Source organism: Coturnix japonica, chromosome 12 (assembly GCF_001577835.2).
Source record: "Coturnix japonica isolate 7356 chromosome 12, Coturnix japonica 2.1, whole genome shotgun sequence".
Lineage (NCBI taxonomy): Eukaryota > Metazoa > Chordata > Aves > Galliformes > Phasianidae > Coturnix > Coturnix japonica.
The window spans coordinates 7,508,695-7,533,811 of NC_029527.1; the positions used below are offsets into that span (position 1 = coordinate 7,508,695).

General features: G+C 54.6%; 1 protein-coding gene across 5 annotated transcripts in view; it reads left to right on the top strand.

The window, feature by feature from the left end:
• Window positions 1–25,117, top strand: part of PLXNA1 (plexin A1) — a 94,375-nt gene that overhangs the window by 2,273 nt on the left and 66,985 nt on the right. For 3 of the 5 annotated variants that reach the window (XM_015874983.2, XM_015874986.1, XM_015874987.1), the window contains 2 exons: window positions 7,373–8,722; window positions 13,354–13,536. In XM_015874983.2, the coding sequence (XP_015730469.1) occupies window positions 7,520–8,722; window positions 13,354–13,536 (1,386 nt within the window). In that variant the 5' untranslated portion in view covers window positions 7,373–7,519. Of the gene's footprint in view, window positions 1–898; window positions 1,143–1,510; window positions 1,930–7,372; window positions 8,723–13,353; window positions 13,537–25,117 lie in introns of those variants that run through there. The other 2 variants (XM_015874985.2, XM_015874984.2) reach the window with 2 other exon arrangements.

Genomic DNA, 25,117 nt, shown 5'->3' on the forward strand with positions numbered 1-25,117 from the left:
CGTGTTGTGCACGGCTGGTGAGATTATGCCTATGGAGACCTTGTTTGCTGCCCTGTGCTCTGTGAGTGTCCCCTATGCACTGTGTTGTTGGGCAGTGTGTGCTGTGTAGAGGCTCAGAGAGTCCCGGGCTGGCTCTGGGTGGTGAGTTGCCCCGTATGGTGCCAGGTGCTGGGCAGGGCTGCAGCCCTTCTCCTCGCTGAGCTGAGCTGTGCTGCTCAGTGAAACCTGGGCTGGGCTGATGGGGATTGGGGGAGTCACCTCCTTCCTTGCCTTCATGGTGTGCCCCGGCTGTGCTGTGAGCATCCCACTGCATTGTGGATTCATGGTGGAAACACAAGATCTGGTGCTGCTTTGGACCCTCAGCCTTGGCCAGGAGGACACAGCCTTTGTCCTGGGAATGCTCTCGTGCACTGTGGAGGAGGAACCTGAAGCCATATCCATGTGTTTCATGCTGTTTTCAGGCAGGCACCTCGCATTCCTCACCTTGGGTGCTCTATGTGCCTGGGGCCTGCTGGGAGCCGGCTGGTGCCCACCTTGGTCTCACTTCCCCAGCATCTTTCTGCTCCCAGACTTTATTCCACAGGGGAGCCACCATTTCAAACCCTGCCTTAAAACATCCAGAAGTTGTTTGTTCCTTTAGCCAAAGCTTGGCAAACCCTCTCCTTGCTGTCCATGTGTCGAGTCTATAAACCCACCACATACATGCAGGCCACTGAGCTCAGCCCCACAGGCTGCTGCAGGATTTGTGAGCTGGGGCACGAGGAGCGCGTGGGCCCCTTTTCCAAGAGGATTGCTTTGTGTTCTGAGGGCTTTAGCTGGGGAAAGTGCCCGTGTGAGCGCATTACGGCTGATGACAGGGATCCGGGGGTCTAAGCAGCGGCCTGGCCTCCTCCCCAGCCTCCCCTCTGCCGTTCGCCTCCCGCCGTCCACTGGCCAACTTGGCACAGAGGCTGAAGAGCGGCAGTAATCCAATTTGGGCCGTTTAACTGCACTTTGCTATCCGCGCTGCTGGCCGGAGCTCGGGCACTTTAATCTGGCTAATGACCCCGGCTTTGGGGTTGAGTAACCGCCGACCATTTGCTTGATTTGCTTTTCCTTTCTGGCAGGGTGAGAGGCTGAACTGGAGCTGGGCCTCCATGCAGGTACCTGGGGGGCTGAATGGGGTTAGGGGGGGTCTTCCCATTTTCCATCTGCTCTCCCTGTGTCCTGTGCAGATAAACCCTTCTCTATGTAGCCTCTCTGCGATCCGCTATTATTTTCAGGAACGCAGAGCTAAAAAAGGCTCTCTCATCCTTTGGTTGCCTACTGCTTAACGTACAAAATACAGGGGAGTTAATTGCATTAAAATTTGTATAATTATACTGAAGAGGGAAAAAAAAATCAAAAAACAAAACTAACCCCAAACCCAACAACCTCGTTAATTGCACGGATGTGGGGAGCCGTCTATGTGGGGTGATTCATGCGTTGTAGGGCTGCGGCATGTGAGGGGTTAGGAGGAGCCGTGCTGCTGTATGAGCAGGAAGTCGGCTGCATCCCCGCTCTGAACCAGCTCCAGCCTCGCTCCATCCCCGGCGTTGTTTTCTGCCCGTTGTGTCCTGGGCCTGATCCTCCGTGATATGGGGCCTCTGGCCGCCGTCCAGGCGAATCTCCGAGCGTTGGTGTAATCGTAGAAGCTCTGAGAGTCCCTTTGCTTTATGTGCTTGGTTAAGCAACTGCCTGTGTGTCAAAATATTCAAGCCCTTGCAGAAGTAAATCCCTTGCGAGAGGAGAGGCAGATCCCGGTGCTCGGGGAAGGAGCTGCCTGGCTGAGTGCAGGCAACACCACACCGGGTGCTGCTGGGGCTGCGGGAAGGATTGCACAGTGCCATGTGAAAAGTGTGTTTCCTCCAGCAAGTGCCGACCCTGTCGGAGCCTCCGATAACATCTAAGGTAATTATAATGGCAGTAAGTTGTTTGCTCTGTGCGTGCTGCAGTACTTTATATATACAGGCGGTTGCGTCGGTCTTCCTGTGCAGACTGTTAGCTTCAACAGGGGAAGAGGAAAACCCAAAAATATTTCAGGATTTTAAAAATAATCTTTGCAGCTTGGCTCGTGCACAAGATGTTTCGCGGAATAATGTTCTCTGTCAGTTGGAATGCAGCTCGGTGGCCTCCAAAAGGCTTTGCTGGGCTGGATGGGGGCTCTTGGAGCTCTGTCCCAGGCACGGGGAGGGCACAGCTCCCTTGTCCGTGCTCTGTGGTGGGGGTGCTTACAGCCATTGAGGCCACTGGAATGTTTAAAATTGGCTTCTCCAGCACCTCCTCGGGCATTTCTGCTGCCAGCAGTGCTGGTGCATGGCTGAGATGTGCTCCCTGCTCCTATCTATGGGGCACCTAACAGTGTCAGGGTGCACGGGACGGGGGAAGAGAGGGGGGCTTTGCCCCTCCAGAGGACAGCGAGTATTCAGAACCTGTTTTTCAGGCTGATGTCATCAGGAAGAAATGGGGGAGGAGAAAGGCAGGAAGGCAGGCAAAGAGATCAGCCTCCAAGGGAGAGACTCTGCGGGTCGGCAAGCCTGGCACGGCTCCGGCAGCCCAGGCTTACGTTGCCACCAGCCCTCACCCGCTGCCACCCGCATGTTGGCAGTGCCCATGGGCACACAGGAACGACTCCTGGTGGCACAGCCTCGTGGCTGAGCACTGCCTTGCTGCCCACAGCCCTTTGCTTTCGGCAGCACATGCCATGCTGCGGAGCCACGCGGCTCCTTGCCCTCAGCAGGCTGACGTCACCCATTGGGGCCACCGTCCAGCCGCTCTTGTTAGCAGGGAGTGGGGTTTTGGCAGTGGGGAGCGCACGTGTCCTCCCATCTCTCTGCACTCCGTCCTGGCTGCTGTCCCTCAGGCATGCTGCATCCATGCTCCACAGCAGGTTTGCCCACGTTGTCTGGATGAACCCCTGCAGTATGCTGGTGTGCTGGTCCTGGTTGCAGGGTGCGGGTGCAGCCTCGGGCTCTGTGCATGCGTGTGTCTCGCTGTTTTCATTGGACGCTCCCAGCCCGTCCTGCGTGCGAATGAAACCTCTGTTAGCCTCTCAAAGCAGAGTTTCCCCTCTTTGTGTTGTTGCTGTTGGAGCGCTTTCAGGCGCTGCTTGCTTCCCCTCTCCCTGTCTAGCTGCTCTGCCAGCTCTCAGGCTGCTCGTGGCTCAGCTCCGCCCTGGGTGAGCAGTGGGGCTGTGCTGAGCCCACAGCTCTGCAGTGTGGTGTGGGGTCTTGTAGGGGGAAGGATAACTGGGTACAGCTTAGACTTTGGCTGGGGAAACCTCTTCTGGAGAAGTGGAGATGTTTTGCTGTCCCCTGGCTGCTTTATTTAGTCGTAACTATGAGCAGTGTGTTGCCCTGAGCTGGTGATCGTGCTAGACTCGCAGTGGAGCTAGGTGGAAGAATGGGAATTTCAGCTCAGCCTGGATTTGTGCTGGATTACAGCAACTCTGGTGCTACCTCCTTGTGCTGGGAGCACAGAAATCCTCCTGCTCCCATTTGCTGATATGGGAGCTTCCTGATGCATCCACTTTGTGTTAGGGCACTGGTGGTGGGTTGGACGATGGAGTGTTGTTGGTGGCAGGAGGACTTCTGCTTGGAGCTGCCTTGTGGCTGAGCTTCTGGTTTGCTGCTGCTCCTGATGGGCTGAGGTGATCTCTGCCAGCCAATTGGTTTTTTGGGATGTTTGCTGTGAGAACCCCAATCTGGAACATAGAAGCCAAGTTGAAAGGTGGTATTTGGGAGCTTGGACTTGTGTGCTTTGAAGCTGGGGGCAAAATGTTGTTAAGTGGTCTCCATGTCATTGGCCCTTTGGCTGCACTTCCTCCTGGGAAGCACTCTCCTTGCTTTGAGACATAAGAGGTCAAAATCCTTGGGGTTGTGGCAGTGTGGCGCAGGATGCATCTCTGGCCTGTGCCCTGGGGAATGAGTGCTGTGAAAATGGGAGAGATTCCTGATGCTGTGATTGAGGTTGGAGGGGGCAGCTTCAGTGCTTGCCACTGATTTCATCAGGGCTTGGCTCCAGCCAGGGAGAAGGTTTGCAATGATTGCACTCGCTGGGGAGGAGGGAGGAATCCCGGCAAAATTGTTCCTAAGGGCTGTGTGTGGTGGAAAAAGGAGTTAAAGCTTGGCCCTGCTACAGATGATTGCATATATAGCGCAACTCCTAACTGGGTAACTCCAGCCTTCTCTTATTGTTGCAAGGCTTTTCCCAGGCAAGATGAACCTAAAAATATACCCGTTGCATTGTGAGACTGGCTCTCCTGTGGCCTGCGGGCTTTTCTCTCCTCTGTATAATCTCTCCTCTCTCCCTTTGGCTAATTACTGGCAGCAAGGCAGCTCGTGTGTTTGAAGATGGAGCCGGGTCCTGCTCAGTCCGTGCACGATCACTGAGAGCAGCGAGTGACTCTCAGAGATTGCAGATAAAGACCCATTAGTTCTCATTGCTTCTGTCCTTCCCGGGGTCAGCTAGGAGGATTTTCATTCCCACAAGTTTTCTCTATTTCAAAGCACTCCTGCCAGGCTGTGGAGCTGCTGGGGCTGTCCCAGAGCAAGAAAAGGGATTCTTTTCTCAATGTGTTGCTGCAGCTCTGCCCAGGATACCCAGGCCTGCAGCATGAGCACTGGGGGCAGCAGGGGATGCTCTGTCCAGTCTTTTCCTTTTAAGGTTTGCTTTTCCAGCTCGGCACTCCTGCTTTGTGTTATCAAAAGTGATGATTGCCTCCCCTGAGTGTGCTCTCCCAGCCCAGGGCTGCTCCTACTTTGGGACTGTGCTTGCAGTGCATCCCTTGCTCCCCATTGGGTTCCCTGATGCAAGGTGCTGTTGGGAACCCAAATCGTTTCATACAGAAGAAAGCAGACTCGCTAAACTTTCCTGCTCTTTTTCTGTTAACTATAATCACTGCTGATGTCTTAAAGCAGGTCTTACTGTACCAAGCCCCTCCTGCTGTCAGGGCACTGTGATGGGGTGACGTGTATTTGGGAGCAGAAGTCTCCGAGGAGCTCTGCAGACTGTCATCTGTCTGTGCCCCAGCGCTGCCTGGCTTTGTTCTCGTTCCAATTCTGAGTAACAGTTCCCTAAATTAATTTGGGAATCTCCTTGTGGGCTTTCTAGCCCTGCTTTGCACAGCAGCCTGACCTCTGGCTCTCATACCCGCTCCCTAAAATAGAAGCGATGAATAAGTAGAAATGCATTGAGCAAAGGGCTGCGCTGGGGTTCGGTGTTCCCATGCTGCAGCCACACTCCTGCTTTCGCTCCTTCCCCTCCGCGTGCTGCTGGTGCTTAACTGGGTTGTGTTTCGATGGTAATCTCCTTGTGACACAGCCGTGGTATTGTTCCTCTCCCCGTGCTGTGTAGATAGAGCCGCACTCGTGCTGGGGTTTGTGTTTGGTTTGGGTCACATGTGCCTCCTATCGCTCCCAGCTCCCCATCCCTCCGCTGCATCGCTGCCTTTGTGCAACAGGAGCTGTGTAACTGCGGCGCATGGCGGCTGGAAGGAGGGGGCTGCTGGGCATTGCAGCGGTGGGAGTGGGTGTGTGGTGTCACCGTGCTCAGCAGCGGGTTCCTTTGCTTGGATGAGAAGGTAAAGGCACGGCTGCTTGGTGAAGCTGGCGTTGTCTGCTTTGCAAAGGGTGCCTCCCCATTTCTGAGGGCAAGAACCTTCCTCTGGCAACCCGCAGCCCAAGAGGAAACCACACTGCCTCGTGGTTGAACCCACAGGCTGTGCCGATGGAGGCTGGTAGAGCCCAGTCTGAGGTGCCTGTATTTTGCAGTACTGCAGGGATGTGGGATTGGGACCACCTGGTCCATTTCCGGGGCTGATGGCCCTACACTCTCAGCACTCGTCTTAGCCTCTGTGTTGCTCAAACCCTACTGCACAGACCTCTTTTGAGGATACTGCCCTGGAGGCTGGTGAGAAGGTGGAAGTGACTGGGAGCTGCTGGGACGGAGCTTTTGGAGCTGGGCACACCATAAAGATCTGGGATTGGAAGAGGTGTGCAGTAAGAGCCTAAAGTGTCCATGGGTGCTGCCAAGGAGTGCAGCCCTGTGCTGCTGGCATGGCACCAGCTGCCCTCTGATGGCACGGCTGCTGGCACAGCCCAGCAGTCACCACAGGCCATATTTTGTACCGGTGCCACTCCCTGCTGGGATCCTGCTGGGCAGGGAGCGGGTGATCCCCGCACGGGCTGAGTCAGAGATCGGTGATAAGGAGAGGGAGGCTCTTCCCTGCTTGCTTTCATAACATCTTATTCGCAAAACTAGGGAACAAAGGGCTGAACTCACTTCCCAGCCATGGACCTTCGCCTGCATTTTGAAGCGTCTCCTGCCCGCAGCCTCCTGGGCTTTGTCAGGTGCCAGGGCTGTCAGGCAGTGTGCCAGGGCTCCCCCAGCTCCTTTAAAAGGAGACTTTGAGATCCTTGGCTTGCGCTGTGCCTCGCACACCCTACCCGGGCTTGAGCCCCAGCTCCTGCAGGCTCCGTCACGCGCTGTTTGAGTAGTAAATTGGTGCAGTTTGCGTCTTCCTTCATTCACAAAAGCTGTGCTCTTTTTCTTCCCCATATCTTCCTCCCTCCCTCCCCCCCCCATTTCTTTTGCCTCTTTATAAAAGCAGCACCCTCTTAATGACCAATGTGCCAATCTCCAATTAAGCTAAGGGTAACTGGGATATGGTATGAGGCTGGAAGTGCCTCTCTTGGCTGAGCTCAGAGGGACGCCCACAGCACGGCAGTGGGGTTGGGATCCTTTTGTGCCTGGGAGCTGGAAGCAAACTGGGTTTTTGTACCAGCTCCCCATTCTGTGATGGAGCGGTGCAGAGGCTGTGGGCTGTCTGCTTGCTAGCAGCTGATTTTTGGTGCTGTCGGTGGTCTTCAAAGCAGGTCAGGGCCAGTGACACCCTGCTGAGACATTTGTATGCGGTCGGTGTGCTGGAGCGCACTGCGAGGCTGCTGCCCGCTGGGGATGTGCTGGCCCAGCCACAGCTGTAAGTGTGCTGACACTTGCTCCTGTTGAGGGGCTCCTTGGAGGAGAGCAGGGCCTTGCAGGGGGCTGCTGTGGATAGCAGGGCTTGCAATTGAGCCCCTTTGTGTTACCACCGTGTCTGCTTGTGGCATGGATTTTATGGTGTCTAGCAGCATGTGTGTGCTACCAGGAGGAGTGGCCGTTAGCATCCTGCGGGTTCCCTCCATCCCTGTGCAGATTTTCTTCTGGAGTGGGAGGCGGTGGGGGCGTTTGTCATGCTGCCTTAAAAGCATGAAGCAGCAAAGCCTCTGCAGGGTGGTGTGGAACAGGCTTACTGCTGTGCCAGGAGTTGCAGGAAAGCCTCCTAACCCTGTTGTTTTTGTCTTTCTCCCTCTAGGGTTGACCAGACCGGCAGTGCCCATGATGCCCTGAATGCTGAGCACGGCAGAAGCAGAGGAGACTGTGTCCTGTTAGCTCCTCGTCCTTCCCTCCTCACCCCTTTAGTTTGGATTTGTTTCTATTTATTTTGTGGCTGGGTTTGGGCATGGCTTTGGCCGGGTGTGACACTGCCGCGATGCGGCTCCTTTGGCTCAAGCACCACTTGTCCGTCAACATTTGGACCCTGCTGCTCTTGGGGAGCACCTGGCTACCGCTGGCGGAAGGCAGCCCCAAGTCTCCCTTTAGGACTTTCTCGGTTACAGACTGGAGCTTGACGCACCTAGTGGTCCATAACAAAACCGGGGAGGTCTACGTGGGGGCCGTCAATCGGATCTACAAGCTCTCCAATAACCTCACGCTCCTGCGGACACACGTGACGGGGCCCGTGGAGGACAATGAGAAGTGTTACCCTCCGCCCAGCGTTCAGTCCTGCCCGCACGGTCTGGTCACCACCAACAACGTGAACAAACTGCTGCTGGTGGACTACTCGGGGAACCGGCTGATCGCTTGCGGCAGTGCCTCGCAGGGAATCTGCCAGTTCCTGCGGCTGGATGACCTCTTCAAGTTGGGTGAGCCCCACCACCGCAAGGAGCACTACCTCTCCAGCGTCAATGAGTCGGGGACCATGTCTGGGGTCATCATCGAGGTGCTGAATGGGCAGAACAAGCTCTTCATTGGGACGCCCATTGATGGCAAGTCGGAGTACTTCCCCACGCTTTCCAGCCGCAAGCTGATGGCTAATGAGGAGAACGCGGAGATGTTTGGCTTTGTCTACCAGGATGAGTTTGTCTCATCCCAGCTTAAGATACCTTCAGACACACTCTCCAAGTTCCCCACCTTTGACATCTACTACATCTACAGCTTCAGCAGCGAGCAGTTTGTGTACTACCTGACCTTGCAGCTGGACACACAGCTCACCTCACCCGACTCCACAGGGGAGCAGTTTTTCACCTCCAAGATCGTCCGCCTTTGTGTGGACGACCCCAAGTTCTACTCCTACGTGGAGTTCCCCATCGGCTGTGTGCAGGATGGCATTGAGTACCGCCTGATCCAGGACGCTTACCTGACCAAGCCTGGCAAGGCTTTGGCCAAGTACCTGGGCATCTCAGAGCGGGAGGATATCCTCTTCACCATCTTCTCCCAGGGCCAGAAAAACAGAGTTAAGCCTCCCAAGGAGTCTGTGCTCTGCCTCTTCACGTTGAAGAAGATCAAGGATAAGATCAAGGAACGTATTCAGTCATGCTACAGAGGGGAAGGGAAGCTCTCACTGCCCTGGCTCTTGAATAAGGAGCTGGGCTGCATCAACTCGGTAAGTTCATGCCTGTCTGTGTGCATGCCAGGTGGTTTTCAGCTCCTGGCTGGACTCTCTAGACCCTTCCCGGTTACCTGACCTGACTTGTTATTTTCCTGATGGGAGGCCTCTCTCTTGCTCTGGGGCCTGGCACAGTTAGGGCTGAGCGTTCAGCTTGCTTGGTAACATTCTTTGTGGAGACTGTGGCTTTGGTGTGGGAAGGCTGTCTGGGTTTGGGCTGAATCAGTGTCTGCTGATAGCTGCTGGCCCCAAGCAGGAGGCTGACTGCTGGCACAGGTCTCTTCTTCCCTATAGAGTAAAGGAGTGTGGGTGAGCTGGTTTTGAGGGCAAAGATGTTCTGTTCTCAGAGGGACAAGTGGTGTCTGCTGCATCTCTGCCAGGGAGACCCTCGAAGATGATGTGTGTGAATTTGGGAGGATTTGGTCCTGTGGGGCTTGGCAGAGCTGTGGCTGAGCAGAGAAGCTGCTGGGGCAGGAGAGTTGAGGGGAGGTGAGAGGGATCCAAGCAGGGGAGGAGGCAGAGAGGTTGGCAGTCCCAGTAGAGGTTGGTCAGATGCTCAGCTTGGTGGGACCAATGTCCTCTCTATGGTGTGCTGGATATGGGGAGAAAAAGGGTATGAGGAGCAAGGAGCAGTTGTGGTTGCTGGGTTTGTTTTCTGTGCTGTATGAGGCAGGAGGGGAGGACATCATCATGCTCCTTCCCCCATCCTGTCCCAGGTCTTGGGGGTCAGCAGCTGCCTCCTGCCCTGGGTGCCCACATGTCCCCATGGAGCAGCCCTGCCTCCATGTGTCCTCCCCACCGCTCCGAAGGAGACGGCTAACAGCTGCCTGACAAAGTAAAGGGTTTGCTGTCAAGAGCGCTGGGCTCACAAATCAGATTTTGGCTTTGAACTAATTCAATTCTGGTGGAAAATGATGAAATCGTTACACTGCCGCTTGTTGGGTCGCACAGCTGCTGGCTCAGGCAGAGGAGATGCCTGCCGCTTCCTCCCGATGCGCTCCCAGACCCTTTACCCCTTGTGTGGGGAGAGTGCTGTGCCTGACGTGTGCCCTATATGAAGGTGTGGGGGCTGTGTCCTTGCAGAGCCGTGTTGTCTCTGCTGCAGGCAGTTTACAGACACTGGTGGGTGCGTAGGGGCTTCTCTGTGCAGCCATAGACCTGATGCTGTATTTCTCCTGCCTTCCCCCTCTGAAGGAGTGATATTGCTGTGTGCTGCAAACCTGCTCCCTCGGTGATGCAGAGGCAGCGGTTGCTCTGCACATGGGAGCCCCACTGCAGCACTCAGACCCTGCCCAGCTCCAGAGAGACCCTGGTAGGTGCACCGGGAGGACCTGTGGCATCATTACTTTCACTTGAGGTGGGTCGTGGTGGCACAAAGCTGGTCATAGGAGCCAGGTGCCATTTTCTGTCCTTGTCCTGTTCCACCTGCCAAGTGTGGCAGGGAGCAGCACGAGGTGCTGAGCCTCAGCCTCTGGCTGTGCTGGGATTGAGCCAAATTGGAGCCTGCAGAGCATGTAACCTCTTTCTGGCATGGATCTGTGTGCCCCTCATAAAATGCAGCCACCTCTGGGGTGGGTCGTGGCAGCTGACGGATCTCACAGTGATGGATGCCGGCCAGAAAATAAAGGGCATGTTGATTTTTTTTAATTTTTTTTTTTTTTTTAAGGAGGCAGAATGTAATTGCTAAAGTCAGTAGCTGCTCGGGATTTACACCTGATCTGTATGGAAAATGTCCCAGGAGCTCCCATGCTCCTGCTCGGGATTTATGGTTTAAAGTCTCCTCTGGAAAGTGGAAAACCCAAACCTCATTTCTTAGCACATCAGAGGGACTTCTCAGTGCCAGAAAGCCACATCCCTGAGGACTGGTCCATGCGCATCCCTAAAGACTGGTCCACATGCATCAGGTGGGAGGAGGAAGGCTGGGGAGAGCTGTGCTGGCACCACATGTGCGTTGCTGCCTGGGACATGGCTCTGAGCACCGACTGCTGAGCAAGGCAGCTTCCTGACTTGGATGCTGGCTACATTCTTACTCCAGACCCTAGCACAGCATTCTCCTCAGCTATGAGCCTTAGGATGCTAATTCCTGGGCACTGCGGGGCAGTGTAGATTTGCCAGAGCCAGGAGACACTGCCAGGCTTGGCAATGAGCTTGGGAACTGAGAGTGCTTCCAGGGGTTTTGCTGCTCCGGATGGGATGTGCACGGCTGCTTCCCACTGTTGGTACTCAGCTCCCAAAGTGCCCTGCTTGGCTCCTGGTGTTGCCGTGCCTCCCTGTGTGCTGGGCACGGGCCTTGCTGGGAAGCAGCATCAGCAGGCACAGGAAGGCAGGTGTTGAATGGCAGGCGTGGGAGGACGGGGTGTGTGTATAATGGTATTAACTGGCAAATTACTGGCCAATTAATAACGCTAAGTGGCACGAGTCTCGCCTCTGCTGTCTGCTCCCTCGTTGCTTTTGTAAGTGGGCTTGAAGGGAGGCAATGAGACAAGGCACGTCAAGGAGACTGCCTGTTCCTGGCCAGCTCTGTTAGCTCCATGTATCCCCTCTCCTTAGGGCTGCTTCACAGAGGAAACCAGGGTTTTCTGCCCTAATTTCTATGCTAGTGGGGAGGAGCGGGCTGTGCCATGTAGTAGCGGGGCTGTGGGGTAGTTGGGATGTGACGCTGGTGGGTGCCACCGGCCTCATGCTGCCCACTCAGCCCAACCGTGGTGAGGTGCCTGCCTGCGCTTCCCTAACGAGGCACCGTGCTGTTAATGAGCTAATTGTCGGCGTAATTATTTATCGAGGTGGTGTCGGCATCTCGGTGGCGGGCGGGTGCTCCTCACGGCCCTGGAGTGCAGCTGTATTTGTCGTTTCCCAGAGAGTTTGTTGAGACAAAGCAGAGAGGAGTAAACACCATAAACATTTATCCTCTTGCATATTCAGCAGCTGATGAGGTTGGGGAAGCTGCAAATTGGAGTGCAGAGAGAACAGAAATTGCATTGGCTTCCAGGGGCTGCCTGGGCTTAAATACCTTCATGGTTTGCGCTCAGGGCTGTTCAGGGCTCAGGCTGTGTTAACCCCTGTGCTGCTGCCCTGCTTGGGGTGGTGTCAGGCAGAGGTGGGTGCTGTGTCTGCCATAAGTGTGTGCTGCGGGTTTACTCAGGGCTCTCTGACCAGCTCTGGGCTGGCTGATGGGCTGCAGGGATGACTGCAGCCCTGGAATGCAGAGTGCAGGCTGAAGAGTTAATTCCCCTCCCCACTTCTTCACACCAGCAGATGTCCTTCACCCTCTCGTTCCTGTTTTAGGGGATTGGTGCATCTTGCATGTCCCTGAGCTCCTCCAGTTTAGAGAAGAATGAAAAAAGGGGTCAGGCTTGGAAAGGAGTCAATCTGTGGCCATATCCTAAACCAGGCACCAGAACTTAGAACAACTGAGCAAGCAAGACTGCATCTCCAGACTGCTTTAGGAGGCTGAGTGTGCCCAGCTGGAGCCATTCCCATTTCTCTGCTACTGAAAGGATGGCACGGTGCTGACTGGAGCCAGGAGCTGAACTGCTGGCCTTGGGGTTGCACAGTGAGCCTGGGTGGGGGTGACCATGTCCATATTTGACAGTCTAAGAAAGGTGTAGCTTTTCTGAGAGCTGTTTTTGGGGTGTGGGATGGTCAGGGCCTCCAGTTCTGGGGCTGTAGTTCTCCCTGCTCAGATCTCAGTGCTGGGTGGAAGTGGTGGGGCTGTTGCTTTCAGCAGCCAGAGCTGCTTAGTGCTTGTATGCACATGGAGCTTGGGAGCACAGCATTTTCCCATATGTTACATGCACATGCTGTATGGATTTAAAGCCCCTTGGGGACCGGCATGCATTTGGAGGCAGTTGCTTGCCAAAAACCTCTCCCCTTTAAATTCAAAGTTACATAAGGAGCCTCTTGAAGTGGAAAATGCTGTGGCTAAAGCAGGCTGCCTGCCTCTCCAGGCATTGTGCCTCGACGTACTTCCCTTCCAGCCCCAGCCCCATGCACCGAGGCTCATTGTGACTGCCCAGGATTTGGCCAGAGCCCCCTCTTCCTCCCTCCTGCCCTGCTTTCGTCATGGAAACAGGGGGATGGGCTGCATTCTGGGCTCTGTTTGCTGTTAGCTGTGATTTTGTCATTCACCCTAATGCCAGCCAGTACTGGAAGTGATTGAAGCTGTATCTGCCAGGAGATGCTGGAGAAGGGTGGGCACATTGCACTGCCAGCACTGTGCCCCCTCTGTGCATTGTACCCTTTTTGGGCACAGGTGGAGAATAGGGAAACACAGAAGTGAGGAACCGTGGCAGGGATCTCCTGTGAGTGTGCAGCTGGAGTGATGCAGCAAGACCACCAGCTGAGTGCTGGTGAGGAGCATTCCCATGCCCAGGTCTAGATCGGGATGCTGGCAGCTGAGCTGTGTCCTAGCCTGCATTGTTCTTGGGGTTGCAGAGCTGGGACTGCAGCAGCTCCATGCCAACCAGATTGTGGCTTACTGCAGCCTGCCAGGATGTCTGTGCTGGCTGGGATGGGAGCTGCCTCCTCAGCCCCTGCTCCATTCTCCCATGGGGATGGAGGTCAATATGAGCCCTTTTTGCTCTCTGATGCTCCAGAAAGCTCATCTCTCTTCTATTCTCTTCCCACAGCCACTGCAGATCGATGACAACTTCTGTGGCCAGGATTTTAACCAGCCGCTTGGTGGAACCGTCACGATCGAGGGGACCCCACTTTTTGTGGATAAAGAGGACGGGATGACCTCAGTGGCTGCCTATGACTACAGAGGACAAACTGTTGTGTTTGCAGGCACACGGAGCGGGAAGATCAAAAAGGTAGGAGAGCTGCTGCTGCATCATGAGGGATGCTCCCATGCTGATGTGGAGATGTCTGCTTGGCTTGGTGGCCCTTTGGTGCAGGGTGGAGTGTGCCTTGGTGCATTTGGGTAGCCTGCATCCCCATTGCTCCTCTCTGCCAAACAGATGTACCGAACCTCTGTCTTACAGGAGGGCTGTAACATAGAGAGACTGTGGTCTGGTACTGGGTCAGCCTGTCCCGTTGTCTCTCAGAGCTGTTGATTTGCACTGTAGCTATTGTAGGACTGGCTCTGCCTGACTTGGTATATATATTGCTTTGCCCTTGACCTGGGAAGGGCCAGCAGAGGTGGGTGCTGGTGTCTCTGTTGCTGCAGAGGGAAATATCAGGCTGGGTTGGCAGCACTGGTTTGTCTGAAGTGGGCAGGATGGAGCTTCTCCTCCTGGTTCCTCATGGGCTCAGAGTTGCTGTGACTGTTGTTCTTGCATCTTGAATCTGATTGAAGTGGAGGAGGTAGGGTCTGAGTTGGGGTTGATGAGCTGTGCCCTTACTGCTGCAGTGGGGATTTCTCCAGCCTGGTTTGATGTTCTCACACCTCCTCTGTCTGAGTCAGCGTGAGGTGCCCTGCCTTGCAGGGATGGGTGCATTTTTCAGGGTATGGTGGGGTGGGAAGGTTGACTCTGTATTCTGCCCGTACTGGCAGTAGGGTGCTTTAAGTCTTATGCTGTGGTGTATGTGGGAGCCAAACTGGTCTGAGATGTTCCTTTTACTGGAGAGAGCCCTCAGGCGCTGCAGCCTGGCGGCACCAAGCTATCTCCCAGCATAGGGGAGACCTCCTGTGCCCCACCACTGCACAAAGGCTCCTTGTTGGTGGCAATTAGTAAATGGCTGTGAGTGTGTATTTCTCTCTCTCTATCTCCACAGGGCATGGATTTCCTGTTATCATAATATCGTTCCTATAATTACAGCCATACATGCCCTGTATAAACATAGCTTGTGTTAACAGCATCCTCAGCCAGGCAGAGGCATAGCAAAGGTCCTGGCATGGTCCTGGCAAGAGGCAGGAGGAGAAGGGCTTGACTAAGGAGTCCCAGCACCCTTCGTGGGGCTGGCCCTGTGTTTGATCTGCTTCTCCTTGTCCATGCTGTTTAAAACAAAACCTCCCAGTACATCTCCTGAGGCCACTGGGGAGAGTACTGGTCACAGGAACCAGAGCTTGGTTTCACGGACCTGTTCTCAGTAGGCTGGGATTTGGAACAAAGAGATGAGTGGGGTTTGGACTGAACAGAGCACTGGTGGTGCTCTCTGTGTGCCCTGCTGGGCTGCTTCTCCTCCCTTCCTGTGGTGTCGGCGCCAGGCTGCAGGGAGCTGACGGAGGCAACTCGTCCTCCCTTCCTGATCGATACGGGGCCTGCAGGGACTGGCGTCGCATTGCTGGCGGCTTCTCCTGCTGCCAAGCTCCCAGTGGGAGGTTTTAAATAGCCTGTGCCCCAGTGTAAGGGATGAGGATGGAAGGAAGGAGGGTGTGGGAGGAGGGTTCACAAAGCGACGGGGATGGCGTTACACCTTCTGCCCCTTATTTATCTAGAGTGGGTGTTTTTTCCTTCTCTCCGTTATTTCCTACTTCTTTTCAGTTTTTCCCTGGCCCTTGTGATGTCAGAACCACTTTCATGTGATGGGTGCCAAGCCAGGAGCTGGCTGTGTGCTCACTTTGGGTGCTAGGTCAAGACTAAGGCATGGACTTGTAGCCCAGGTGTAGTTTGTGCAGCTTCCTCCTCTGCAGAGCTTCCCTGTTTTTGCTGGTTTTTGCCCATCACCATTGTGTTCTAATGTTCAGTGGCCTCAGAGAGCCAGGAGGGTCCACAGGGCCTGAAGGAATGGAGCAGGAGCTCAATGGGGCACGAAGAGGTGCATGTCCATCCTGTCCCAGTAGAAGGACTCCAGGCAGGTTTTTGTCCCTGGCAGATACTGACACTGGGGTAAGGACTGACAGTTCACTGTATGATCTCTGCCCCACAGCATGGAAGCTCTCTGTGGCAGAGCACAGTGCTGAGCCCTGGGGGACGGGGGCTGTCCTCGGCTGTGACCTTGGGCTGGGTGGCCCAGCCTTTTTGCCGGGCAGGCTCTCAAAGCGCTGCATCAGCAGCTACCTGATCCCATTGCCTGGCTGTCTGCGGGGCCGCAGTGAGGGGATAGCTGTGAGCACCTCCCTGCATGGTACTGATGTGTCCTCAGTCATCAGGAGATGGGGCTCTCATCAGGGTGCACAGCTGCTTTGTTTGTGGGTGCTGGGATGGCAGCATATGGTGGGGCAGTTTAGGGCCAGTGCTGTGGTCCCAGGCTGCATTGAGGTTCTCCATCTGCCTGCCCATCTCCTGGCAGTGGTGGGCATCCCTCTGCTTGTAGCCCCTTACTGTTTCTTCTGTCCCCATGGCAAGTGCCTGTGTTTTGGCTTTGTGTATCCTGATCATTTCTTCCCCCCTCTCTCCTGCTGGCCCTGATGCCTTTACAGGGAGGTTTGTGCTGTGTCCCTTTACATCCATAGGATTTGTTGTAGACCTCACAGTAACACAGCAATGTATGGAGAGCTGAGGCACGGTACAGACGGGCACTCTGTTCTCCCCATCCCCAAGAATGCTGGAGTGCATGCCAGTCAGACAAGGGGACACTGATGGTGCCATCTGGGCCAGGGTAAGGTCAGGGCAGAGTCACTGCTGTGTCTGGATTTTCCTTGGATGGCAGCTCCCTTGGCCAGCATTTGTCCAGGCTGTTGCATGCAGACAGAGCCTTCCTTTGTCCCCTGAAAAAGCCACGCAAGCCTGGCTTCCCTGCAGTGGCTGGGAGGCTGCAGGGCAGCACCTGCCACCACCGCAGCTGGAGCCTGCCCTGCCCTTTGCCTCCAGACACCCCTGTTCCACGTCCGTCTGTCCCTGGGCTGGCTGCAACCATCCCTTTAAATGGGCAACTGGCTTTCCAGGGCAGCACCATGCATGAGGTTATGGCGTTGGGGTCTGGGCTGCAATTGAAGCAATCTGGAGGCTGGGATTTGGGAGGAAAAGTGATGTGAGCACCGTCAGAATCAAGGAATGTTTGCAGAACTGAGGGTGAGATGCTGCAGGCTGGCAGCAGGAGGGGGTTGGACTGGAGCAGAGGGGCATTGGGGAGGATGGAGGCTCAGGACAGCTGTGATGCTGAGCGAGTTGCAGCCCTGCAGCTGCCCGCCATGTGCTCGTGTCCCACCAGGCGAGCAGGCATGTGGTTATCTTTGGATGGCGCTGAGTTATGCGGAGAGGCCAGGATTGGAAAGCCCTCAGCCCTCGTGCTCGCTGCCCTCCGCCAGCAGTCATGGGGTTGTGTTGTTTGGGGAATTTCTGCTGCTGCCAGGATGAGTAACGTGGGGATGACTCTGGCCGTGCTGCTGGTGTTGGATGTGAGCCACTTCCTCTCCACACTGGAACTCGTTCTGTGGGTGCGTCACGGACCCGTCCTTGTGCCCTGTGGTGTGCCGGATGGGGAAGTGACACAGGGACATGAACCTGGAGCACATTGCGTGGGGACTTCTAGAGGAAATCTAAGCAAGAACAGCAAAGTTTGCTTCCCGGCATCTGCCTTGTGCCTGGAAATCACCAGCCTTTGCCACAACTGCAGCTTTGCTCATGGTGCTCTGGTTGTGCTTCTGCAGGTCTGAAGGTGAGCCCTGCATCAGGCTAAGTGCCCTTTGCTGCCAGCTGAGCATTCACTTTCCAAGGATCCCTTTGTCTGGCTCTAGCTGCCCTGGTTGCCACTGTAATCTCTTTAGCTCCTTCCCTGTCCTGAAAGCAGATGGCCTTGGGTGCTAACGTATTAGGGCACATCCCTGCTGGGAATTTGCTTTTCCCCCTGCAGCTTGTGCTCTCCGCACCATGTTTATCCTCTCCCACAGACGGCACAGTTGAACTGGCCCTGAGTCTGGTTTCTTTGGCTTCTCTGCTTTAACAATAATAACAACAACAACAAATAAAACAAACTCTTTGTGCTAAGTGGGTCATCCCTATCGGTGCAGAAGCACACAGTGCTCACTTCTCGTGGGCAGGACCTGGGGACCTTGCAGCTCCTGCTTGGGGAGGAGTGCTGGCAGCCCACGTTCAGCGTGGCTGTTTGGTGAGCACAGTGGGGCCAGGGCTGAGCAGCTTCAGGGCAGGGAGTGAGGAGCAGCAGGAGGAATCCAATAGGCTGGGACTTCGCAGGAATTTCCCCATCATTTGCTGACTCTGGGCTGGGAAATCACGTTTTTTCTCTCTCACTGCCTGGGGCAGCTCTGGTGCTTTCCCCCTTTTGATTTTGCTTCTGAAGAATGATTTATTTTTTTTCCCCTGTAAGTGTTTCAAGAGCAAAATCTCTTTCCATTGTGAAAGCCCCTTTGCTTTCTTTTTCTCACCCCTTCCTTCAACTGTGCTGCAAGTCAATAATCATCCCCTCTGGGTTGGCAGGGAGCATAGGGCATCTGCTAGTCATGTGCTGGGTATTTGGGCGGATGGCTGCTTTGCTGGCTGCAGAATTAGTGCTGGGAGCTGCTGAGGAGGGGAGATGTGGCTCTGGAGGGAGCAGGAATGTCTCTTGCGTTGGGTCAGTACTCAACTGCTCACCTTGTCCTTGGCAGCTGAGCCTGGCTGCCTGGTTTGGGGAGCATCTGGTGACCTTAAATTATGTCTTTTGGACTTGTGTACATCTCCATTGGGTACCAAGTAATGGCAAGGTCTCTCAAGAGCTGTACCTTGGTGTAGACAGGTCTAGTGATGGCTGAGTCAGATCTTTGGGGTACCTTGTGAGTTGAAGCTGTGCTGCTGGTTTCTAAATGACTGCTCTGCTTCTTGCTCTCAGGGCAGCCAAAGCAGGGGAGAGCTGCTCCTGGCTTCCGAGACCCCTTCTGCGTGGCTGGAGACCTTGCTCCTGACTTTGGGAAGGCTTTGCATGGGGGCTTGTGTCCTCCCAGCGATGCCCTGGGCTCTGTGTCACAGATATAGAAACAAAACTCACTACATCTGGTTCTCCAGTCCACAAATCACCCTGTGAAGGTCAGGGTCCTCGTGAGGCTGCAAGGAGAAAGCACGAGGCTCCCTGCCCGGTGTTTGTCCCCATCCCCGCCGGCCACGCGGCTCTTTTCACATTGCCTCTGCTTAGCGCTAAGGCAGCTTAAGCAGCTCGTGGCTTTAAAGGGGCCCATTGTGTCCGTGTGTGTGAAATCCAGCTCCCGGAGAGGGCTCGGCTCCCCTCGTGACCCCCGTGTCCCCATCCTGCAGGGAGCTGGCCCCTTGCCCTGCTGCCATGCTGTCCTCCTTCTGCAGGGACAGCCTTTGTGTCTGCTGTGTCGTGCAGCTCCCTTTGGAGGTGCCATGCTTGATGCTTCCTGGGGTGGGTGTTGGGGTACCTCCGCAGCAGCCTACCCCCTGCACCATACCTCTGCAGTGCATTTGGGGTGCATCAAGTCTGAGCCTCTGTGTATTCCTGCTGCTTCAGTGAGCACGGCAGAGCTGGGAGAGCAGCTGGCCGCACTACACAAGGGCCCTTTGTTCCTGCCGCCTCTGCCCTCTCCCGCTCTGTCCCCATCACATCCCTTGGGGACCCCCTTCCTCAGCATGCCTGCAGCTCCTTAGGGCTGCTGCAACAGCCTCAACCCCATCAGGGAGATGGGCACCGGGGAGCGTGCGCCTGCGTTCCTCCCCAGTCAATAGCGATAATTTTATTGGCATGACAAGGTAGCCAGCAGTTGCCAAAGCGCATCCATCAAATACCTCGTGGCCGCTCCCAGCCCCTCGAGAGCTCTCGCAAGAGCTGAGTGCCGCCTGTTTTAATCAAGGTAGAGGCAGCAGCGCTGCCTGGGTATGGATGGGGTGTGGGGAGGGGGAGTGGAGCTCAGGAGGAAGGGGCCCCGCTGGCCTGCGATGGGCTTTGTTGAGCTCCGCACAGGATGTCTCATTGTTGGAGGAAACAATTAGAAATTCATCGTGAACTGCCGGCCTCTGGGACCTGCCGGGGCAGCAGCTGCTGGCTCAGTCCTCGGGTGACTTTGGGGGAAGGATGGGGCTGAGTCCCCTCTGCCCTCCTGCCTCTTGTGGGATGCTCTGGGGTGCCTACCCCTTGCATAGAAGATCTGAGGGGGTTCCTTTACCCGACCCCGATGCTCCAGGCTCTGTGACTGAAGCCATAACTCTTCATTTTCCCCCCCCTATTTGCTCTGCAGTCAGCACAAAGCCGGCAGGTGAAGAGATGGAAAGAGGAGCCGGGCGCACTGCCAGGCAGGGCCGTAGCCTGGCTCAGACCTTCCCTGCAGAAAGCGCTGACTCTGTGTGGCTCCATGCAGCCCCATCCGTCAGCCGGGCATGGAGCATCGTGCTGGGCACGGGCACCCTCATACAAGGTGACTTTGGAAGGTGGGAGCTGGAGGAGGCCCTGGGGTGTGGCTGTGTCCAGCATTTCTGGTCCTTTCTGCATTTCCCTCCACTGGGACCAGGCTTGGGAGATCCAGGCGTGCTTTAAGCTTATTGGTTTCCTTCGTTCCCTATGCACTTGGTTTAGATGATGCCAATCATCTTTGTCCATCTCCCTGCCCATTAGGAGTGCCCCAGTGGGATTGTGGCTGTGGTTGCCTACTGGGGACCTCAGTGATGTCCCCTTGGGGACATGGCAGGGTGAAAAGCCATGCTATTGAGATGGAAATGAGCTGGGAGGCCCCTGTGCTGTCAGGGCCCTCCTGTTGGAACCATTGTGCCTATTCAGGGGCTTGAACACTGACTAATTTTAGCTTTTTGCATGGAATAATGGCCCCAGCCTCCCACCAAAGGCAGCAGAGAAAAGGGAGGGCACGGGGAGCCCTGAAGGCAGCAATTTGTGTGCTGGTATCCAGCCTACAGCCCCAGCTAATGTTGCCTGAGGAATTTGTGTAGGAAACCTGTCAGAAGTAGAGATGTGAGGAAAAGGGATCTGGACCCCATCTGCCCCTTGGTGACCTCTGGAGCCCGTCATCCATCCCCGTGTTTTGACATCTATGGGGTCGTTCAGTGTGTCTGGACATGGTACTTGGCTGTGGGCAGCTCAGGGTGAGCCACTGCGCAGCCTCTGCTCTGCCTTGCCCTTGGTAATTATGGGCTGTGCTGCTCTGAAATAGCAGGGAGAGGATTCTTATGGGGGTGAGGGAGGGGGGGAGGTAGGGTGTCAGGAAGGTGCCCTGCGAATCAGTGCTTGAGGTGAAATGGAAAACATGTGGTTGGGTGATGGATAGCCTCAAGCTCCTCTGGTCAAAGAGCAGAGTGGTGCTAGAGTTTGGATGTGCCACCTGCATCAGGATACATCTCCCACTCCTGGGAGCTACTCATCCTGGCTTAGGGTAGCACTTAGCATTGGACCTGAAGGTGCTTTGCTCAGAATGCATTTGCTTGCTTTAATCCTTTGATTGGAAGTGGCTGCGGGGCAGCCTGGGGTGGAAAAGCCCACAGCCCATGCATGGGCTGCAGATACCACCTCTTCTTCCATCCTCCTCCCTAGCAGCACAAAAACACTGCACACCCTCAGTCTTTGTGTGCACTCAGAAGTGCTGCCGTCACGGAGCATCCCTGTGGCAGCGAGAGCAATTGTCTGCATGGGAAGCAATAGCGGGAAAGTTTTATTTAATGGACGCTTAGTTCTCTTAATGCAATTTAGCAGCTGGATATAAAGAAGAGAGCCAGTGCCATGTGACACGCTGCCTCTCTGTAGATGGAGAATAGACCGTGGGGAGAATCCTACGGAGCAAAGCTGGATGAGCTGAGAGCACTTTCATTTTGCTGCACTCGGTGCTCCAGAGGGCAGCGTCTGCTGGGGGAGCATCGTGCCCTATGGCCATCCCGGTAACAGCAGCAGAAACAATGCCAGGCTGACAAAGCTGTGTGCTCTTTATTAGCTGCAACCGTAATGATGTATGTTGGATTGCTCTCCTACGTTGATAAAATTACCAGACCTTGAACAAAGGGAGCAAAAAAGTCTCTCTGACCTTGAAGGTGGTGGTTCACTTGTCTTCATTTCATTCCCCTCGGCTGGGGATACGGGTCAGTTTTGGGTGCTATTTATAGTGCACTTGGCTCGATGGTTTTCTTTACAAAGCGAAAGGTTGTCACCTTTGTTTCTGATACTGCGGAGAGGAGCTGCTCAGGGGAAAAGGAAGCATAAATGAGATTTTTTTTCCGAGTGTTCTCCTTTGTGGCAAAGCTTTGCAAACTGGTGAGACCAAACAACCCCAGACCAGCATAACTGGGGCTACTGCTGCCCAGTGCTGTGCTGTTGGAGCCATGACTGGATCCAACGTAGCCAGGCTTCCCATGCCTAGTGCTGTGCCTTGTCTGGCATGGTTGGCTTTGGCTGAAATAAAGTGTTACCTGAATTCTTCCCTTCTCCCATCCCATAAGAAGAGGGGCCGTATTTCCCACCTCCACTGGGTCTGCCTGTTTGCAGGGATAGCATCACCTGCCCATGCTTGCACTCCCCTTCTCCAGCATCATTTGTAATTGACAGACTCATTGAAACAACAAATGTTGCTGTAATTTAATTTTCAGACAAACAATAGTCCGGGGACAATGTTAAATTCATGAAACTGGCTTAATGTGATGAAATTTAATGAAGCAATTTGCGTGCTATCCTGGGCGCCGGCGCTGTGCAGGGCCGTGGCTGTGCGCTCCTTCCCCTGCTCACCCATCCCCTGGCAGCTCCAGGTGCCATTGAGGATGAGCTCCTTGTGGGACGTTGGCCTTAACACTGCATCCATCCAGGTGGGCCCTCTTGGAGCAGTGAGCCAATGGAAGAATGGGTCCCTTGATGCAGGGGGGAAGTTTGCCTGAGGCTGGACTTGCTCTTGGTGTTCCAGACTGCAGCCTCAGGTGCTCGAGCAGGGATTTTTGCCACAGATGCATTCTCTAGGCACCCTGACACCAGCACTGCTCGCACTTATGCCGTGTTCCGAGAGTTTTCCCTGCTGTTCCCTTCCCCTTGGTGTCTGACACAACCCTGTGGATCTTAATTATGTTCTGGCATCTGCAAAGCGAATGCTTGCTGAACTGCTGGCTCGCTTGGCTTTGCTTCTGCTTGTGTTTTGGGGACAGCCCCATGTCCTGGCATCCTGGGGGCTGTGACTCCAGCAAGTCTTCTGCTGGGTCAGCACGTGGCTTCTCCTTGGCTCAGCTCATGGTGAGCTGGTAGCCATGAGTGAAATGCAACTGGAAAATGTCCTGGAGAAAGGGTAGTGCAGTTTGTGTGTGTGTGTATGTGTGTCTCCCTATATAAATGTATATATATGCATATGTTTTTCTATGAAAGCTCCCCAGATAGGCCTCTGTGTCCTAGGCAGGGTGGTTGTGTCTGTGATGAGCTGTGGAAAGCACTGTCTTAGCATGACTTGCACATACACAGAGCCCTTTGGAAAGGCTGCACAGCCCTATTGTGGCACGGTGACTTCTGTCCCTTATGTCAGAGCATCCCTTTCTGCTCCGCATTCTGCGTCCCAGCAATGAGGAGCAATAAGCAAACTCCTTCAAAGAAAAATACCCACCCAGCAAAGCTGCACCTCGTACGTGGCCTGTGCCCGCTATGGTGCTGTGGGGGTGATTTCCACCCAGCTCTGGGGAGGGGGAACTTCCCAAATTGAATTCTCTGTTTATTTCCCCTGGGCTTCTCCGTGTTACTCTCCCTCTCTTTCTGGTATGTTTATGAGCCTCGAGGGATCTGTTTTTACGCTCAATGTTTAAAATTAAAGATGTGTTTCTCTTCTAGCAGGTGAGATAAATGCTTCACATCTTAGCTCAGGGTTTTCTTCTCTTAAAACCTGCATGGGAGAACTTGGGGGGCTGCAGGGCACAGCCTGAGGGCCTCTTTTGTGCCCTCCTTGCACCCCCTGTGCATAGCCAAACCCTGCTGCTCAGAGCCTCAGCTCCCTTTCTCTCTCCAGCCTTGTCCTTTTGAACCTCTCTGCCTGACAGCTGCTCATGCAAGCTGTTGAAACAAGAGCTCTGCTTCACTTTGGAAATGGAAGCGATTAAGAAGCCTGCAACCAGCTCCAGCCCTCCCTGACACCGTATCCGCCCAGGTGCCTTTTGGAGGTTGTCTGCTGGGGAACAGCAGTGCTTGGCTTTGCCTTGTACATGTCCCACATGCTGCAGGGCTGTGAGCAGAGGTGGTTTGAGGGCTGCACGTGGGCGGTGAGCTCCCACCATCACCTCCCAAATCCCCACTGGCTGGACAAAGCTATGCAAGCTGTGTTGTTTCTGCTCCCTTCACCTCCCTAATTCTGTTTTTGCTTGTGAGCAGAGAGAGGCAGTTCAAGAGAAAGCGTGATTTTGTTTTAATGGTTTGCGTATTTCTGGAGCTGTTTTTTTTTTCCATCAGGACAGCCATAGTTGTGCAGAGGCAATTAATTGGAGGAAAAGTTGACGGCAATAAATGTCAGGAATGTTTCGAGGATGGTTTGGATGAAATACATTTTTTAAAGCCTCCCAACGAAAACAAAAACCCTGGCCTATTTTGAACCTTGCCAAAGAGAAACGACTTGAAAATGTTGCTTTTTGTGTGTGTGAGCTGTTCAAGTGCCTTTTTCCCCTCTCAGCCCATGCTCGTTAAACAAAAGCATGTGTTCTTCTGGCGCAGCTCCCCGGGGGCAGGAGTGCGGCGCAGGGGCTGCACGAGGATGGATGCAATGGAATGGATGCAGTGGGATGGTTGCAGGTCCCCATGTTTGGCTCTATCTCTCGTAGCAGGGTTGGGGTCAGCCTGCTGCTCTGTTTGCATCATGGCTTTCTCCTCCTTTCTGTCTATAGATGGTGATGCCCGCAGCCAAAAGGAGGAGCACGGCATAAATGCATGCTGAGTGCTTTGATATCCTCAGGCTGAAGGTGATAAAGAATTAATGCTTAAAAGTGATGCTGGTGCCCTGTGGCTGTGGCTCAGGGTGCATGGGCTATTGGAGCCCTGCTGTGCTCTGGGCTTGCAGCAGGGGCAGGATCAAGAGGGGGCTTGGTGTGGAACATATGATGATTCTGGGAGAAGAGAATGGTCTTAGGTCTCCCAGGGAGGATTTCTGTCTGTGTGCACAGCCTGAAACTTGCCCGGGATGTTTTGTTGTGTCAATCTGCATTCACCCTGAGGAAACCAAACCCTCTTGTTTTTTGCCTCCCAGGCACTGCGGTACCTCCAGCCCCAGCTGCAGAGTTTGGTGATGGTGTGTTTTTCATAAAGGCTCTTAATCACACACAGGATGTTTCTGTTTATTCAAGAAATAAAATCACACAAACAACCCACCCCCAATTTGGCTTTCGCCGAGCATCAGCTGCTTGACCCGAGGCTGAGCTGGAGAAATCCTCGCCAGCCTCCTGCAGCCCGACTGGAGCTCAGAGCTGTGTCCTGGACACGTGCCTGGCACCGGGACCAGCGTTGGGCCATAGGGTTGACACTGGGCAATGAGATTGGCATTGGGCCACGGTGGCATCTTGTAGGATCTTCGAGTGGAGATGCTCAGGGAACAGGGGGAACCAACCTTGAGTTTTTGGGGACTTGGCACTGGGTTGAGCAGCCATTCCATCTCTGCTAACAACAACAGCATAATTG